General features: G+C 32.6%; 3 protein-coding genes across 5 annotated transcripts; 1 reads left to right on the top strand and 2 right to left on the bottom strand.

Annotated features, from left to right (window-relative positions):
* Positions 1-3,598: 3,598 nt before the first annotated feature.
* On the top strand, positions 3,599-4,316 carry LOC140986655 (uncharacterized). The gene has a single exon (XM_073454961.1). It carries the CDS (start codon positions 3,652-3,654, stop codon positions 4,183-4,185), a length of 534 nt encoding a protein of 177 aa, XP_073311062.1. The 5' UTR covers positions 3,599-3,651; the 3' UTR covers positions 4,186-4,316.
* A 2,335-nt stretch (positions 4,317-6,651) lies between these two features.
* LOC140986349 (pentatricopeptide repeat-containing protein ELI1, chloroplastic) lies at positions 6,652-9,710 on the bottom strand. 2 transcript variants are annotated; one of them, XM_073454556.1, is made up of 2 exons: positions 9,525-9,710; positions 6,652-8,768 (listed from the first exon to the last, which is right to left on the bottom strand). In XM_073454556.1, the coding sequence occupies exon 2, from the start codon at positions 8,636-8,638 to the stop codon at positions 6,767-6,769; it is 1,872 nt and encodes a 623-aa protein (XP_073310657.1). In that variant the 5' UTR covers positions 8,639-8,768; positions 9,525-9,710; the 3' UTR covers positions 6,652-6,766. The 2 variants fall into 2 exon arrangements, with proteins under 2 accessions (XP_073310657.1, XP_073310658.1); XM_073454557.1 differs by having other exon boundaries at positions 9,579-9,692.
* Positions 9,711-11,413: 1,703 nt separating this feature from the next.
* LOC140986603 (uncharacterized) lies at positions 11,414-18,473 on the bottom strand. 2 transcript variants are annotated; one of them, XM_073454908.1, is made up of 14 exons: positions 18,196-18,473; positions 18,020-18,102; positions 17,536-17,593; positions 16,596-16,655; positions 15,825-15,954; positions 14,708-14,931; positions 14,522-14,614; positions 14,357-14,428; positions 13,907-13,939; positions 13,602-13,742; positions 13,224-13,280; positions 12,790-12,885; positions 12,604-12,706; positions 11,414-11,984 (listed from the first exon to the last, which is right to left on the bottom strand). In XM_073454908.1, exons 1-13 carry the CDS (start codon positions 18,289-18,291, stop codon positions 12,650-12,652), a joined length of 1,200 nt encoding a protein of 399 aa, XP_073311009.1. In that variant the 5' UTR covers positions 18,292-18,473; the 3' UTR covers positions 11,414-11,984; positions 12,604-12,649. The 2 variants fall into 2 exon arrangements, with proteins under 2 accessions (XP_073311009.1, XP_073311008.1); XM_073454907.1 differs by having other exon boundaries at positions 12,659-12,706.
* Between the last annotated feature and the right edge of the window lie 815 nt (positions 18,474-19,288).

Here is a 19,288-nt window from a genome sequence, read left to right as displayed (position 1 = left end):
CATCTCATCTAATACCATTCTCATATAATATGACGTTTATTTTGCAACGCCATTTCTAATGTAAAACGAATTATATATCGTCACATGTAAATTGCAATTCCCTTATTAGTACAATTTAAATAGATTAGACTATGTTCATTTACATGTTTCTTCCTTCTTTGCATATATGTTGGGAACTATTTTGTGGGCTCACATAATATAATTAATTGTACATGAAATATCTAGAAACTCTTATCGAATGCCAAAATCAGTTGACGATAAGATATTTTGATGAACTCGAGAAACATATTAAATTTTCATTATTATTATTATTATTATGCATAATACTTGAGTCATAACAGATATAATAATGTCTTGATGGAATTTTAGAAACCACAAATACTCGTCTTCATTTTTAGCCCCTTATTTTTTTTTATTTTTTTGCATTAAAATTAATTATATGTAAAAAAAATTTATGAAAATAAAAAATTCATTTTTTAATTCTAAATTCATTTTTTTAACACAGAATACTTATAAAAAAAATCAATTATCATTCAGCCATGACCTAGCTGAAAAGAATACATCATATCATTAAACTGAAGGAAAAATATATACTGTTGCCATTCATTCTAACAAGAAAATGCCACCCGAGGTCTTCAAGGGATGACTTGGATGGTAGGATATGGTGAGCCTTTACCAAGATATCAGGAGTTCAATTTCTCCACTTGCCTCTGTCATCCGACTTCGAGTCTTGTATACAAGACTTGTCTAGTATGATTTATCGAATCAACGTTGTTTGCAAGCCATTACGTTGATCTTTTGAATTTACATAGAACCTAACAAAAATAACGACTGCGAGTTCCCAAACGTGGCTCAAGAAATGGGATGATAGAGTGCTTTTTTATGTCATATTGAAAAATGCAACTGACAAGCTATTTAATTAGTTTATCCACCGGTAGAAGACCATTCCATTTCACGTAAAGTTTCGATTTCAGTTACCACATTGTCCGCAATCATAAAGTTCGCAACAAATTTGTACCAAAGTGTGTGACCAAAGAAAACTTGTTGATAACAATGTATATATTGCCTCCAACAGTCACGAAATTTTTACTGGAAAAAAAAAATTAAAATATAGTATAGATTTACTTTGAAATTCTGATTCTAGCAAAATGGTATTTGGATAGATGATTGAATTAAGTGTTCCAAAATGACCACAAATTGTTTTGTCATTTCAAATCTAAGATAATTTTAAAATTTTTTTAAAGTCGTCTTTTTTATCCAAATATAGTCAGAGATTCATGATAAGAATCTGACCAGAAATGACGTAAACTTTGGGAGGAGATTCAAATTTTCATAAATTATATGATGCACAGTATTTGTCTAGTATGATTTACTTAAAAAGCGTAATTTGCATGCTACTCTGTATCATTAAACTGACGTATTGGGGTGGAATGTCATTTTGAAAGTTATTTATGGTTATCATTTGTGAGTAAAATCAAATCAACCAACAACGTAATTAAAAAAAAATTATTCTGCCTAATCCAAGCCCAAAAATATACCAATCGTTAGGTGTAACATCATTTTCATAAAATTAAAATATTCCCTATTTAATTTCCAACAGAGTAATAGCAGTATCGAATCATTTAAATATAATTTCCTTAATAATACATCGAGAAAGTCTAACTAAAAACAATCGAAATTAAATCATTTGACTTTTAAAGATAATATAAGATTCACCCGTTAATATGTTTGAATGTTTCACATATCTTAACCAAATTTAATTTCTTTTTTTTTTGGCAAGATTTTAATATAATTATTAGCAATATTTTTTCAATAATCGTATCCAATCCGGATTGAGATTTAAGAATAATGGTAAATAATAAAGTTTTTGACCAAATAAAAATAAGTATTAATCGAAATGGAATTCAAAATTCATCATATCCACCATCAAAATATGCATTTCTAAATAGTTAAGCTTTCGATCCTTCCTATTCATATACAAATATAATAAAAAAAAATATGTTCCAATTTTTTTTTTATATTTAAAGACATGGATAAATTTAGTATGATTTTTGGAATATTTTCAAGTTTGTTACAGATTTTGTAAGGATTCGAGTTAATTTTCTTCTTAAGCAACTATTGGGAGAGCAGACAAACAATGGGATCCTACCTTAAAACAAACAATTAATGATGGACCAAAGTGTTTGAATGGTACTCCTCTTGGCTTTATAACTAGCATGGTACTCTCATTCAGTGTCGGCGTAACGGGAAAAACAATCTAAAAAGAACTATAATCATATCAATACGGATAATAAAAATTATAGATTGGATTAAGGTGCATGATACATACATTGAATACTGAAAAATGAGTGAAAATCATCTAGAGTGGGCCGTCGTGGATTTCGGTTTCTCAAAGAGGTCGAAAATATTGCAAATGTCTCACATTTAATATTAACACTAATAAATAATAACTTATAAACATATGAGTGTATATCATTCGTTAAACAGATATTTTGAGATGATATCTCTCCTGAATATATAATTAACATTGATGCTCTCGTTGAGATCGGTGTATCAAAAAAGACAACCTATAAAAGTCATCGAATCAATGTAAATAATAAAAAGTTAGATCAAGATACATGACAAAGGTGAGTAAAAACTGTCGAGAGTCGGTCGCGGCGAACATCGGTTTCTGAAGAGATAATCAATATTGCAAGTATCTCACGTTGAGAAACTTATAAATATCATCTATTAGACAAATTTTTGAAATAATATTTTTCTTAAGTTTATAACTAACATTTGCCCATAAAAATCCGTTCTTTGAGAAATATTTTGGAATGTGGCGGGATCCACACGTATTGACAGCACAAATTAGAATTTTGAAACAAAAAAAAATAAATACTTTATATTAAATAATATATGACCAGCTGGAATTATTCTTTCCCACCAATTTTATTTCCAAAAAATTGGTTTTTTTTTTGACCAAATCACAGTTTCCTTTGGTAAAAATTAATTTGTTTTCAGATTATGTGAATTGTGAAGACGGGGTTTGTAGTTTGTATTGGACTACATAATAATGACAAAAACTTGTGTGAAACGGTCTCATGGGTCGTATTTTGTGAGACAGATCTCTCATTTGGGTCATCCATAAAAAAATATTATTTTTTATACTAAACGTATTACTTTTTATTGTGAATATCGATAGGACTGAGATGTCTTACAGATAAAGATTCGTGAGACCATCTCACAAGAGCTCTACTCATATATAATTGTGGTAAATCTTTATTTTGTCACATTATAAGGTTCAAAACATGTGGTTTAAATTAGATTTTGATATAAAAAGAACTCTATAGTTAATATCGTTTCACGAATTTTATCGATTAAAAGTAATTTTAATAAGATATTTATATGATTATAAATTATAAATAATTGTGAGTTTCTCACATTGGAAATGTTTTTATTATTTGAAATACTAATATTCCATATGGGGCATAAAAAGAACCGACCAGTCCAATTTCATGCCTTATATAATGATATTATCCATACGAAACTTAGATTGACCTTTTTACCCCTCTAAACACTTTATATACTCCCACAAACTTCACATTCCCTCAACTATTTTCATTTTTTAATTAATTCTCAAATTTCTGTAATTTTGAATCCAAAACCCAAATGGGAAATTACACTTCTTGCAGCCTACCAGGCCAAGTGACCAAGAGCTCAATCAGGGGCACAAAAGTCATTCTCCCCTCAGGCGAACTCCGGCGCATACACGAGCACACAAAGGCCGCCGAGCTAATGGTGGAGGCGCCAAATTACTTCCTGGTGAACGCCGAATCACTGCGGGTCGGGAGACGCTTTTCGGCCCTGAACGCCGATGAAGACCTCGAAATGGGAAACACCTACGTTTTTTTCCAGATGAAACGGCTGAACTCGACGGTGAAGGCGGCAGACACGGACACGCTTTCCGCCGGAAAGAAACCCTCAACGAAAAGGGTCGGCGCGAGGATCTTGCCGGAATGCGGCGAGGCCACCGGGCAGAAGACTGTGGAGAGTAATGAAAAAGTGTCGGCGCCGAAGCTGAATTTGGACGATTTCGAACACTGTTCGGCGCTGGAAATGAAGCACCGATTGTCGGTTTGCTTCCGGTCGAAGAAGCCTTTGCTGGAGACTATTATGGAGGAACCGGCCGGTTTTAGACGATGATAATGACCGGCGAAATTATGGCCATTTATTTTTATATTTTTGCCGATTATATTTTAAGTGTTTTTTGGCAAAGATTTGGACTTTTATTTTCTTTCCAAAACATATGGTGTATAGGAGATATGTAATAATAATGTTAACCAAAATATCGTATAACGATATGTACAATAATAATATCGTGATATTTTGTTAATTATATCGTGATATTTTGAATTGAATTTATCGATTTTGATAAATGAAATTTTTGTATTGAATTTTTTGTGTTGTAAGAATTGTTGTATAAATTTGGTTGTACATATAGCATTACACAATAATTAATATGTGATGCCAGGTATCGAAGTTATATTATTTATTTGTGAGATAGGTTAATTATGTCTATATTTATAATTATAAGAAATATTTTGACATAAAAATTAATATTTTATAAGTGACTCAAATAAAAGATTCATCTCATAAATTAAATTCGTGAGATCGTTTTATGATGTGAATCGTGTTGGGTGCATCATACATGTAAGAAATTTGTATATTTCTGACTACGGGTCGTGTAGCGGGTCTTTAAGACCTCACATGTACTCCACGTAGTAATACTGATATTTATGTATAAATTATCAAATCAATGTCCGTATGTTTTCGTTTATTTATTTCTTTTCGATTCAAGTTTTTTCTTCTCATGCTTTTGTTTAAATCTTTGCAATATTTTCAATTTATATCTTCATCAGAGATATTAAATACATGATTGGATTTTTAACTCGAACTTCTTCGTTTGATTTTTTATTCATAAAAATTCATGTGAGAAGATCTCGAGTCAATTTTGTAAAACATATATCCTATTTGAGCCACTTATGAACAAATATTAATTTTTATGCAAAAAATATTATTTTTTAGAATAAATCTCTTGTGATATGGTATGAAACAAGTCAATCATGTGCATATTTACTATAAAAAGTAAAATTTCTTGACACAAAAACAATATTTTTCATGGATGACTCAAATAGAAGATATGTCTCATAAAATTGATCCACGAGACCATCTTACAAGAGTTTCTATGTACTTTTTATTATATATATGGACATTGTTGACACATCTTACGAATAAATATTCGTGAGACCGTCATACAAGATATATACTTTTTTTGTTATGATTATGTTGATTAAAAATTAGATATATCAAAATATAGTATAAATATAAATTTCTGAAAAGTCTAATCTAACTCATTAACTTTAAAATATAATTTCAAATCACAAAAATTTTTGTGAGATGTCTCACGATTCAATTTTGTGAGACATATTATATTTGGATCATCAATGAAAAAGTATTATTTTTATGTTAAAAATATTGCTCACTATTATAAATATGAACATAGTTGACCCGTCTCATGGATAAAGATATATAAAACCGATATATGAGATCTACTAATTTCAAATTAGATATGAGTGTAAGTTTTAACGAGTCTGAAATAACAAGTCCTTCAATGCAGTTTTCGGGTTTTTTTTTTATTCATAAAAAATAAGCCATTATCTACTTTATTTAATTTAAATATATTTTCCTCATATTTAGATAAATTAACATATCTCGCGATTTATATCCCACGGATCATCCAAATTCATATATACAATAAAAAAAATAGTACTTTTAGCATAAAAAATGATATTTTTTCATGAATTGAGTCATGTTGAAAGTCTATCTCACAAAATTGATTCGTGAAACGGTTTCACGAGAATTTTTATGTATTATTTATTTTACGCCCTTATTGAATTTATCATTGCTTTTACCTGTAAATTCAAATCTCGAAGTTTACTTTTTATCTTTGAATTAATTTATCTCGAATATTTTTATTAATATTGATTTATATATCATAAATTTCATTTTATAAAATATTTTATAGATAATCAATAGATTCATCACAAAATCTATTTTAAAAAATAATACATAGGCACTACATATAATATCTTGAGAGAAGCCTTCTTCATCGAGTGTTAAAGCCCAACTGTTGAAGATTTTTCACATGCTTTAGACAAGTACTGTTAAACAATCTCAAAACCCAACATATATCTGTTCTATTTTATTAAAATTTGTGACATGATAATAACTACTTTCACACGGACACCAACATTTTCTTCTAAATTTACTCTTATACGATACTAATATTACACTTTTGTTTTTTTTTTTTTAAATTTCAACACACACTTTTATTTTTATTTTTTTTATTTCAACAATTCAAATATTAATTTAATCTCTCCATAATTTGTCAAATTTCATTTTAGTCTATTATTTTCGATAATAAAAAAAAACTGTACACACACGCATCGCGTGTGCAGAGTAACTAATTATTAAAAAGTATGAGAATACCATAAATCGAACAAAACAAAGAATCATTTATTTAGAGCATAACAAAATTATGTCGAGTATTAATTATCCCACAACTATAAATTTTATTGGATTTTTTTAAGGTATATACGACCAAACCGATAAAGTATACACTATTTTTCAAATATATAAAACAGCAATCAGTATACATGATGAAAACAATAGAGATAACAAGTATGAGAACTCATTTTAGGTCGCAAGAAATCTGTACAATACATCACCAGTAATCACCGCAAGAACAAGAACCATCCACGAAATGGTGAAACCGGTTGCGGTCTCTCATAATTATTTTTCGATTAGAGATAATGGAAACAAGCTTCATCACAGCATGGCAATCTTGACAGACTCGGAGATTCTTGTAAATTTTAATAGAAGTCCCTGGATTCGTGCTAATAAGCCCGAATGCAAGAGCAAGCTTCTCACTATGAACCTCCAGCAAGCGTTCCCTATCCGTCTCTCCAATGTTTTGCAATGCTTCATCTGTTTGTGAAGAATACCCATGGGCCCTTAGCCAGCCATTTACATGCTCAAGCATTTCATAAATTTCTTTGCTTTTCGGATGCTTCACATCACCGGCACGAAACTCGTGTACGTTGTTATTTACTTCAATCGAGCTACAGCCAGGCTCCTTCTGTACTCCAGTTTGCTTCATCATAGACCTTATTCCAGCCACCCCATCCCAGTTTCCTGCTGCAGCGTATATATTGGAAAGTAGAACATAGGTACCTGAATTGGAAAGCCCACGTTCATGTAGGTATTCTACAATCTTCTCTGCAAGAACGACGTTTTTGTGGAGCCTACATGCCCAAAGTAAAGTTCCCCATAAAACACGATCAGCCTCGATTCTTGCACTGCTCAAAAGATTGTATGCTTCTTTTAATTGCCCTGCTCGACCAAGAAGATTCACCATGCATCCGTAATGCTCAACTTTTGGCTGTATCCCGTATTCATTTTTCATTGCGTGGAAAATCGACCACCCTTCAGAAACCAATCCAGCGTGTGCACAAGCACTTAAAATGCCTATAAAAGTAATATCAGTAGGGCGAAGGCCCAGATCGGTCATCTCTTTGAACAATTTCAGAGCATCTAGGCCAAATCCGTGAATTGCATACCCACCAATCATCGCATTGTACACAACAGCATCCTTGTACTTTATCCCATCAAACACCATCCTCGCCTCTTCTATGCTCCCACATTTGTTATACATATCAATCAAAGTTGTGCCCACCTGAGTGTTTGACAAAGTTTCATTATAACGAATGTAAGAATGAGCCCACTTCCCCAATTCTAACGCTCCCGCCTGACCACAAGCAGAAAGAAAAGCCACCATTGACACTCCATTAGGCTTCACCTTCGACTTCAGCATCTGCCTGAAAAGGATTAATGCCTCGTTTGGCTTCCCATATTGAACGTATCCATCAATCATAACACTCCAACTCACCACGTCCCTCTCCTCCATCCCATCAAACAATGATCTAGCTTCATCAACATCCCCATTTTTTGCATATCCGGTTATCATTGCAGTTGAGGAAACAATATTCTTTTCAGGCATCATGTCAAAAAGTCTACGTGCTGAGACAACATCCATGCCTCGTGCGTAAACATCAACAAGGGCAGTACTTACATAACTATCTGATTCATATCCAAATTTATGTGCATGGCAGTGAAGGATTTTTCCGACTTCCAGTGTGCAAGCTTTGATGACAGTGGACAATGTGAACGCATTAGGTTCCACATTTTCAGATAACATCTGCACATAAAAATGTAGCGCTTCTTCATGGAGACCATTTTTGGCATGGCTACGAATAATGGATGTATAAAAGAAAACATTAGGATTCTGGGTGCGATTAAAGAGGGCGACAGAATCTTCGACTTGTCCCAAAGAAGAATATGAATGCTGGAGCTTGAAATTCAATACTGGGTGGCTTTCCAGGCCATGCCGGATAATGAATGCATGGATTTGGCTAAGATGTTTGATAGTTTTGTTTTTATCCAAAAGCAATGCAAGTTTTTCATGATGTGGACTGCTGCTTTCCTTTATGGCAGGCTTGAAATGTGGTGGTGCCACAAGAGGAGAAATGGAGGTCATTGCTTACTATAGCCTTCCAAAAGCTATGTTCTCACAATAGAAAAAACGATGATTTGCACCATGCAGTGCTTCACAGGACTGTAAACTGTATAATCATCCAACAGAGCAGAGGTGATGCTAGGTTTGATACCTACGAGGATAAAAAGAAAATACATCAGAATTTCACAAAATTGACAAAGGCATGTAAAACTAACCGCCTCTGCCAAAAAGAAGATATATAAAAGGAAAATGAGTCCAACAATATAGCTGGAAAAAAGATTCCATTTAGTTACCAAAATAACAAAAAGGAGCTCCTAAATAAGACTTCCAAGAATAAACCAAAAGATAATTAGCTTTTCATTTGCTGACAGTGTGACAGCAGAGAGCAAGCATATGATACACTGAAATCTTTCATGTTCGCACAAAATATTTTCAGCAAAGATGAGATCCTTAATAGACAAACATACCATGAAACAACTAAGATTCAAGAGACATATCACCGATGAATAATCATGTTCTTGGCCTTTCCAAGTCATGAAAATAAAACTTGCTTCAGCATATTCTCTCAATAATGAAATAAAAGACAAAGATTGAAGCACAAAATCCCTATACAACAAAGAAGATATGTTTGTCCATCAATTAGCTACCAAGACCATGGAGGCGAAGAATCTATTTCACAAATTGAAACACATATTTTCACATCATACCAATTCATTATCTGATACACAAAAAAGCATACCAAAGAAAAGTAAAATCAAAAGACAAGCTGTAAACTAAAGAAGAGAAATTTCCCACGGAAATCTTCACTGCATAGAATTTCGCTTCTGCAAGTGTCATTGAAGCAACATAATATACATTTTAAAAAAAACAAGAAAACAAAAAACATTCATCCCATTCATGTCCGTACCTGTACATAATCGATTAGAGTATATTTCAACGAAGAAATTGGACACAGCGGTACCGGCGGAGGGTGAAGAGATTAATCGGAGCACGACGGCTGACGGTGAAGAGCAGGACCGACGGGCATGCTGGCGGAGAGTGGAACACTGAAAGTGGATAGGAACTAGAGCGTATTGAAATATTAGAAAAATTAGACGACTTACAGTGTGTTTGGCAACCAGATTTGTGGGGATTTTATTGGATTTGGATTTCAAAATCCTATTTTTTTGACAAAGTGATTAAAAAAAAGAATTCGGATTTGTTTGAGATTTCATGGGATTTCAATGAGTATATCCAAATCCCATCAAATTTGATAAGATTTGGTGGGATTTGGATTTTAAAAAAACACAATTACGATTTTATCTAAATCCCATAAAATTTGATAATATTTTTAAGGGTATGTTAGTAAAATTTTAAAATTCCAAATTCGAATACTTTTTTCTCCAAACAAGAAATGGATTTGTAAATACCATTTTTAAATTTTAAACCAAACACCAAATAGAATTTCAAATACTTGAATTTCCAAATCCAAATCCAATTTCAATTCCAATTCCAATTCCAAATCCATATTTATAAAGAACCAAACACACCGTTAACATTTCATAATTGCTTCAAAACATTACAAGGACTAATTTAACTAACAATATTTTTTATAATTTATTTAATTTAAATTTAAATAAAAATCAAAATATAATTATAATCATAGATTATACTATAATTTTGATATATTAATTAAAAAAATAAATAGAAAAAAAGAAAAGAATAACAAAAAAAACTCAAATAAACAAGATAAAAACTTGTGTGAGACGGTCTCACGGGTCGTATTTTGTGAGACCGATCTCTTATTTGGGTCATCCATGAAAAAGTATTACTTTTTTATGTTTAGAGTATTACTTTTTATTGTGAATATCGGTAGAGTTGACCCGTCTCATAGATAAAGATTCGTGAGACCATCTCACAAAAGACATACCCAATAAACAAAGACTCTATCTGCTGACTACATGTAACTTGTATTAAAGTTTTAACGCTTCATTAATATATATAATTGTTAAAATATATCATGACACCAAAAATTATTTACTCTAAATCTCTTAAATTTAATAATATAGTATAGATATTATAAGTTAAATATTTTTTATTTATAATTATAATATCTTTTAATTATTTGCAAAAGGATAAGAGAAACCCATCAAAATGTATGTGCATGGTTTTTTTTAATACAACATCATTGTCACGTCATAGCAAAATCTTCAATCATTTTATAAACATTTCTCCATGATATCCATAAATCTTTTCAACCACTTTTTTATGAGGAAGTTTTTTTCACTCTTTCTCTATAAGTCGAAACTTTTTCCCCACGCTTCGCAATTAAGTCATGCATTTTAGAACACTGCTTTCAGAAACCTTTTTTTTTTTATTATTATTATTATTATTAAATTCAGAAACCTTAATCTTGAAATTACAGTTCATCGTTATATTACAATGTTATAGTATTATGATTTTTTAAATTACATGGAATTGGAGCTTTTTTCACTATCACTAGGGTTCGAGTCGATGAGTAAGTCTCTTGTGAGACGGTCTCACGAATTTTATCTGTGAGACGGATCAATTCTACCGATATTCACAATAAAAAGTAATACTCTTAGCATAAAAAGTAATAATTTTTCATAGATGACCCAAATAAGAGATCTGTCTCACAAAATACGACCCATGAGACCGTCTCAGACAAATTTTTTCCCGAGTCGAGACCATCCATCTCTCTCCGTTTCGGTTAGGTTAGGATGACAGAAAATGATTTTTTTTGTGTACTAGGAATTTCTTTCATCTATAACTTATACATCTATTTTACAAGCAATAATAATAATAAGGAAAATAATAATAGAGCAAAATAAGCTGACAAGAAGGAAAGAAAGCAACTTGAAAAATATTTTCTAACCATGTTTGCGATAATTCTGTATTCTTGTTTGGACTAATTTCCAAGAAAATAGACTAAGTGCATGTGGGATCATTCCAGAGAATCGTGCGGCCGCAAGTCGCAACCTTACTCATACACTATCGATCAGTCCCCTCCAACGTTGAAACCAGGTAGTTTTTGTCAATAACATTCAAATCAATTTATTTTGATGATTTGCTCATGCAAAAAGATGGAAGCGCAGAGCTTCAAAATATATTTTCATACCCAACCTAATAACTCATTTAACTAATATAACTAATACAACCGATTCAATAACATATCATATACTGCTGCCGACCAATTTCATTCCTTTTCGGGATCACTTTCATGTTTTGCGCAGGAGGTGAAAGACTGCTCTGTATGAAGCACGCCCAAGTGTTACCAGCAAAGGATCTGCAAAGAACGTTTCCCAGAAGAACCAGGACTCCTCTACATGGAAGGGTGTGAAGCCCTTTGTTGGTCGTCTCCAAAGTGCTGAACCAGAAAGTGGGAAGTAAATAAACTGTATACATTTAAAGAGATTTAATAAATTTGACAAGCATTTATCGCTCTATTTGTCCAAGAGTCAGCTAAACTTAATGCAAGTTCAGTCCCATGGTCTTCAGCGTTTCTTATCGAATCTTGAGATCAATACGTGACCTGGTGAATTATAAAATGATGATGCGTCACTGTTAGCATTGGGTTTCACTGTTTACTAGTTGTGAAGTGGTCACTGATTGTCAAGCTAACTGAATCTACAGCAGGGACTTTGAGGTACTTCATTTTTGGATCACTATACATCGAACTTCTGAGAGAAATTGCATTCAATATCCAATTTTCCTCCAACATATGCTAAATCGTCCTCGATTTTAATTCTTGAATTCCAAAAACTACATATGATTGGCCAAGATGGAAAATACAAACCAACGCTGAATATTAAGGGTTTCAACAACACAATCGAATTTACCGGCACAGCTCTACATTAAATTTTACTACTGAATTGTCAACACAGTAATATTTTAATTGTGGTGATAAAATATTACTTTGAGACCACTATCTCGATTTAATATTTCGACTCTCATCTCACAAATTGTGAACTAAAAAGCACGCTAACCTGCTATCTCAAGGCTGCTTGAAGGCATAAACAAGATTAAAAACTACTAGCTTACACATTTCTGCAGTTGAGAATCATCCAATATCTCTACAACTGGAGCATACTGTAGAAGTTGAAACACCAGTCATGGCATAATGGAGCAAATGAATATAAATTATGGATAACTATGTTTTCACTTATACAAACCTCATCATCTTCCTCGACGTAAACACCATGCACCGTGCTGTTCTGATGAAATTGCCATCCAAATGAGTTCTCAAGCAGCAGTTTGAGTTTTCTTGTCTTTCAAAAGCAAAAGGCAAAATTTAGTGCTCGATGGAGGTAAATATCTTTCAAATGATAATGTCTCATACTGCTGCATGTGAGAAGAACTGTCAAATCTATTTTATAGAATGAAACTATATGATGCCTATTCCTTGATGATATCACTTTCAATTCACTCCCTGCCCCTTCCTATTATGATTAGGTTCGAAAAATTGTAACTTTAAACAAAAGGAATAATATTAAAATAAGAGCATACTCACCGTGGGTGTGATTAGATATTGAAAAATGAAAATGATTGTAAATAAGTCAATAACAAACTAAGTTCTCATTTAAGCAAAATTTAAAAGAACACATACCCAAGCCAGAAGGTCCCCATCAACCACTGGAGCTTCCATCACCAACGAGAAGAAATCCTGTAGCAATAATAAGGGATTGACCTTAAGTCTAAATTTACAGTAGATGAATATTGAGGAGATGTTTCCAATTTATTCAGAAATGCAGAAAAGGCAAAAATCATAAGCAAGTAAACAACATATGCCTGAGTAAGTGAGTACTTAAAATTCAATTAAATAGTCAAATTTTGGAAACAAAATCCGTGTCAAGAAACCCCTCTAATCACGTTAAGACGGGTGGGAGATACAGGATCAGAAACTGAGGTGAAAAAAATATTCTCAATTGCCCAAAATTAATTGCACGTGGATGAGCATAATGATTTTGTCAGCTTATAACATTACCTTGCATAGGTGGTGCAGAAAGCTATCAGAAGATAACCAAGATTCATCCAACAATGCTGATACTCCTTTGTTCGTGGCACCAATATCTCGCTGATCTTTTTGAAATCCATATTTTAATTGATAATAAATCACTCTAAGAGACTGTCAATACATCAATTTCAAAATCAGAAGAGGAAGATAATGAAATACCTATAGTAATTATAATAATTAATATAGAGTTCAAAGCATGCACCTCAAACCATCATGATTAATATGAAAACCGTAAAAAATATGAAGATCAAGATGAGCTTAACTTAATAGCCTACCTTTGTAAATAGCCGACTCCGGGTGTGAAGAGGCTGCAGAGATAAAAAAATTCAGATGAGAATTAGAACAAAGAAACAATCTCACGGATGTTTCAAATTAGTTGGACAGAACATCAAAATATAGATAAGGACAGACAGCAAAACAAATTGATTTACGGTTTTTTTTTTCTTAAGGTTGATTTTCCACAAAATGTTAGATTAAAAAGATCATTTTAAGTAAAAAAAAAAAAAACTTTTGATTGTGACGGTCTTCTGTTTTGAGCTTCAATCTTCACACAATTAACATATTTTTGGGCATCGTGGTATGGAAAAATATTATCCAGCAAGTATTACACTATCACCTGCATGAAAGTAAATTAGCAGAATGGCATTTAAATTTTGACAGCAAAGATATCACAATATTTTCCAATAATGACGTTGAAAAATTTTGTTGTTCGGATGTATACTTACAGCTTCCGTACAGCCAAATAAGAGACTGAGTAAAAGCTTCCACTGCAGAAATGCTTCCAATGACTGGCCCATCTGCAATTTTTACCTAATTAAACATCTAAATTAAAAAATACAGTCTATGGTCCGTGCAACTTGAGAAACATAAAAAACCGAATTCTTCTTCACCAGAAACGCAATGAATGCAAACTGCATTTCTGCTAGAAGTGAATCTTCAACACCTCCATATTCTTTCATTAATATGCCTTCCAACAGCTGTGTCTGAAAAAACAGAAGCATACATTCCTAACTCAGAATACCTGGAAAAATCACAAAATCATAACTTCAATGTAGAAGAATTTTCCAACAGAAAACCTTGTCAAGATTCATATTGGTAAGTTCTCCGCCAGACACTCCATTGTGCTTGACAAATCTAGGAATTTTAGTGTAGTAGCAGCCTCTTCTTTGGGAATTTTCCTCATGAGTTGAAAACTTTCTGGTCCTCAACTGCTCGGCTAAAGCTTTCTCCATTGTGGTTTTAGGAAAATTCCCAACCATTTTAGATTCTGAAACAACTGTGATTTCTCCTCCAATAGGTTCTGTAAATCATACAATCATCACACATCAGTTATCACAGCAACAAAAAGAAGGATATACACTTGAAAAACTGGCCATTTAACTGTTAAAAAAGAAATCTAAAGAAGATCCAACTATCGATCATTGTCAAATTAGCTGTGGAAAACAAAGGTTATTATGAAGTCTCCAAGGAAGACTAAAGTCAACTTTGTCAACCCACCAAAAGTTATTTGCCTGATTCGAGAAGCCAATAGGCGTCACCATGGCCAACATATCATTTGGTTTCTTTTCTGCCGTGCATATGTAGCCTACTCATCTTCGTGGTGGGTAGGGAGGGGGTTGCCAGATAGGGGAGTGAAATTGCAATAGTAGGCAATGACTCTCTTTAAAGTTAGAAAATAGAACTTCATCACTCAACCCCAGCATCTGATGTCTCTGTTAACTTATCTTTTAGCTTGATTTCTTTTACCGCTTGATATAATAATAGAGGGGGAAGAAATGAATACATGGAATTTGTTATCGAAATAGATGTGGACAACAGATAAAATGGGACATTAAATTAAAAGTTTATCCACAGAGTCCCATTAGCTATACCACATTCGAGTTTGTAAGTCTTAATTCAAAACAAAGATAAAACTTAAAAAAAGAACTTCTTCTAAAAAATATTTTTTGTCAATGTGCTTCATATCTTAATGATATCCTGATCAAATATCAGCAAACTCGTTCTCACAACTTATTTCTCCTCTTTTTATGATTGATCCCCTCGCCAACTTGAATAATTCAAATTGTTTTAATAATTAGAATCATAATGTAGAAGGGTTAGACACCGGGAGAGGAAAACAATCTTATGACATAATATTAAAACTAAATGCATTTAATCAAGTAGCACATATTGTAAATAACTGTATTTTCTCACCAATGCGGTCAATTGTAGCCTTGTTAATATAATTGGACAAGTGTTTCCATTCAACATACTGACTCAATGAATATGGTCCAAGCTGTGCATCAAATTCTAGCCTTTTAACTGCTTCATAGTATCTCTCTTCCTATATAAAAGAATAAAAGGCTAGGAATAAGCATCACAAAATCAGTGCAAGAGGAAGTGTTTCATCAGTAACGTGTTTATTAAATCACAATTTTTGGCAGCAACTTGAAGATATTATTCAAATCAGGCCACAACAGTTATGATTAGTGAGCTTCAACTAGAAATCAAGGCTTGAAGCATTGAACATGCGTATGTACCCTCTAACAGTAAGTCAAAAATAAGTCAACAGACAAGCCACCTATCGAATGAAAACCTCGTCAAAAAGATTAAACTGTTAGGAGTTGTTAAACATTTGTCATCTATAGCACACGTGTCTTCTACATATGAAGCCTAGAAGAGACAAGCATTTGTAAATGGTGGTAGTTCAACTATTTTGGATGATGATCTCTTCAGCATGGTTCTCAAACCATATTAAGTGACCATCACACCTAAAACCTTAAGGCTTAAGCTGCTGGAGATGTGAGACATTCAAAACATAATTAGATATTTGGCAATCAGTGGGAAAACTTGTAGATTTTGGGTTATCAAGCTTCACCATACAGGTTGGGTATGACATGATGGGTCCACGCTCATTTATAAGTGAACGCGCTATTCAGGAACAAAAAATCACAAGTCAGAACTTTTTCCATAAACTGGTCTTACCTCTTCTTCCAACAGTTTGACAAACAGCTCTTCTTTTTTTTCCCATTTCCGGACAATCACCTGTTACACCAAATCAGAAAAGGACTAACGCTTTATGATTTGTCATCCAACACAAGGAATCAATTCATAATTTGTAAACATAAACAAAAGAAAATATAAATAACTTGATTCATAAGGTAACTTATCAACACACATCGTACAATGGGCCAGATGTATCTACAAAATGTCAAACTTAAAATTATAATTTTCTTCTGGGGTCCGTCGACAAATAATGCGTCAAAAGATCACTTAGATCACTTTAAATAGCATCTCCTACCAGCAATTTTACTTCACAGCAGTTCACTTGCTCTTTTAATATAGTGCAGTTCCACTTGGCATATTTGCAATTTTCGTCAGCATAATTAGAAAGTAAAATTCGCGTATAAATTGCTACATGTCACAGTCTACATATGGGGATTCTAAACGAGTAAAGTGATACCCTAAATCCTAGTCGTGAGGTGCAAGCATTATTGACGTGTGCTGGGACATAATATTCTAGAATCTAAATAATGAAGAAAACTATATCACATTTCCTACAACATCCAATACATACTTTATAAACTTTTGAATATTAATAAAATAAACATTCATTAGTGCACAAATATATAATGATTATTAAATTGCATTTCACATTACATTTAACACCAACATGTACAGTGTGCAAGACATGTCTTCACAGCAAAGGCGCACTGTCAACAAAATCGTTTGCCGGAAAATACTCTAGACAAATAGATCCAACAAAGCATTTGAATACTTAATTCAATTATAGGCATTGAACAATCACTTTAAGTTACACAAACATGAGCACGTAACAAAATAAGTTCTTAGTCTCGAGATGGAAACTAAGTGAATGCAAGAGTTGAACGGCAAAAATCCAGAAAGATGAAATAATGACAGTCACCTGAGAAGGGCTCGCATCAATGAAGAAACCAACTATTGGAGAAAATTCACTGCCTTCTCTGCATAATCACATACCCAAAACAAGTACCACAACCAAACCATTAAAAAACAAGCTAAAATCAACAATACTACATTACTTTTAATCTGAACAAATTTTGGCAAAAATTCTCATTCTTGCTGATTTTTTTCTGATCGATTTTAAAGCAGATATTATCAAGTGAATACAGGAACCTCCGACGCAAGTAAGCTCATTCAGAAAAAAAAAAATGGCAACTTTTTCTAAGTTAACATTTCACCTTATAGGATTCAGTTCATCCCAAAAGCAGACCCCAAGCCAGAAGGGAAGATTTAAGCATTTAGCAGCTGAAAATTATAGGTTTAGGGGAAGAAAAATACAAGCTTTGAAAATTTTCAGATCCGCTTAGCGTTGCACCCTCAAGTTGACAGCACGAAATATGGAACAATCAAGAATAAAAGAAACCAACCTATTAGATGAGCTATAATATACGAAATGAACGCCCGGAGGAATCATCTTGATACCCTTGAACTTAGGACCCGACGAAAACATCTGCACCACACAACAATAATTTCGCTTCCTCAGGTAAACAAGTAATAATCACACAAACCAAATTCATATGCATGAATCACACAGAAGATGTACCTGCGTATCGATGCCAATAAGAGTGAACTGAGGAACATCGAGGAGAAGAAGAGTGGCGCCGTGCTTTACAAACTCCAGAGCTGTTTCAGGGTCCATCTGTATCAAATCAAATATTTTGCTTCAAAATGGCCCGCGATGCTTGGGTTCAATCCCGATTCTGCCACAGTCCTAAATTCGTTCACGAGTTGATTCGAGTGTCCGGAGTCATGGACTCCATCGTCACTACCAGAAAAACTTAGAAGCTTCGCTTTTCTTTTTTTTCTTTATTTTTTTTGAGAAAATAAAAATTAGTACATTTTTCATTATTTGCTCCTGAATATTTGTGTAATATTTCCATTGTTTTTTGAATATTTATAATTATGGTCTCTTTAACTTTTTTTCTTCTTTCAATTAAATGTAAAACTGCAGTTTTAGCCTTTTAAATTGGACTGTTTTAACTCTTGTAACTTATTATAAAAATTTAGTTTTCATTATTTATTTTTCCTCAAACATTACATTCATATAATACGATTTATTTGACATCGATTTTATCATATATGGTATATGTGATAAAAATAAAACTAATATTGCACACGTGAAAATATACATAAACAAAAATAAAAAGAAACAAAAAATTATTTTCTATCATTTTGAAGTATTGAAGTCGTATTACTTTATTTTTCTATTTATTTTTATCACATTAATTTTAATTTGAGTAATATCAACTTTATTCTCCCTACATGTATAACTTATGATAGAATTAATGTAAAATAAATCATTTTCGATCAATTTAATGGTTTCGAAAAACAAAACAAAAAGTCAACTTAAAAAATAAAATTATAATTTTCCAAAATTTAAATCTACGCATAACTATAGATTGCTAAATTTTAATAATTTCATAAATAAAAGATAGATAGCTGTTTGGGCTAAAAATAATTAATTATGAAGCCCAATTAAATTATAGGTNAAATAAGAGATCTGTCTCACAAAATACGACCCATGAGACCGTCTCAGACAAATTTTTTCCCGAGTCGAGACCATCCATCTCTCTCCGTTTCGGTTAGGTTAGGATGACAGAAAATGATTTTTTTTGTGTACTAGGAATTTCTTTCAT

This window comes from Primulina huaijiensis, chromosome 10, assembly GCF_012295235.1.
Source record: "Primulina huaijiensis isolate GDHJ02 chromosome 10, ASM1229523v2, whole genome shotgun sequence".
NCBI lineage: Eukaryota > Viridiplantae > Streptophyta > Magnoliopsida > Lamiales > Gesneriaceae > Primulina > Primulina huaijiensis.
Note: the sequence above shows the minus strand (reverse complement) of the source record. Positions and strands in the feature narration are given on the sequence as shown.

What these genes read in the sequence shown, in the direction of transcription:
- LOC140986349 (XM_073454556.1), bottom strand. Translation starts at nt 8,638, where the DNA reads ATGACCTCCATTTCTCCTCTTGTGGCACCACCACATTTCAAGCCTGCC.
- LOC140986603 (XM_073454907.1), bottom strand. Translation starts at nt 18,291, where the DNA reads ATGGACCCTGAAACAGCTCTGGAGTTTGTAAAGCACGGCGCCACTCTT. An exon ending in TATTTGGCTGTACGGAAGCT is followed by an intron (nt 13,940 to 14,356) that starts GTAAGTATACAT and finishes TTATCTCTGCAG; the next exon opens with CCTCTTCACACCCGGAGTCG. An exon ending in ACGTCGAGGAAGATGATGAG is followed by an intron (nt 12,707 to 12,789) that starts GTTTGTATAAGT and finishes CAACTTCTACAG; the next exon opens with TATGCTCCAGTTGTAGAGAT.
- LOC140986655 (XM_073454961.1), top strand. Translation starts at nt 3,652, where the DNA reads ATGGGAAATTACACTTCTTGCAGCCTACCAGGCCAAGTGACCAAGAGC.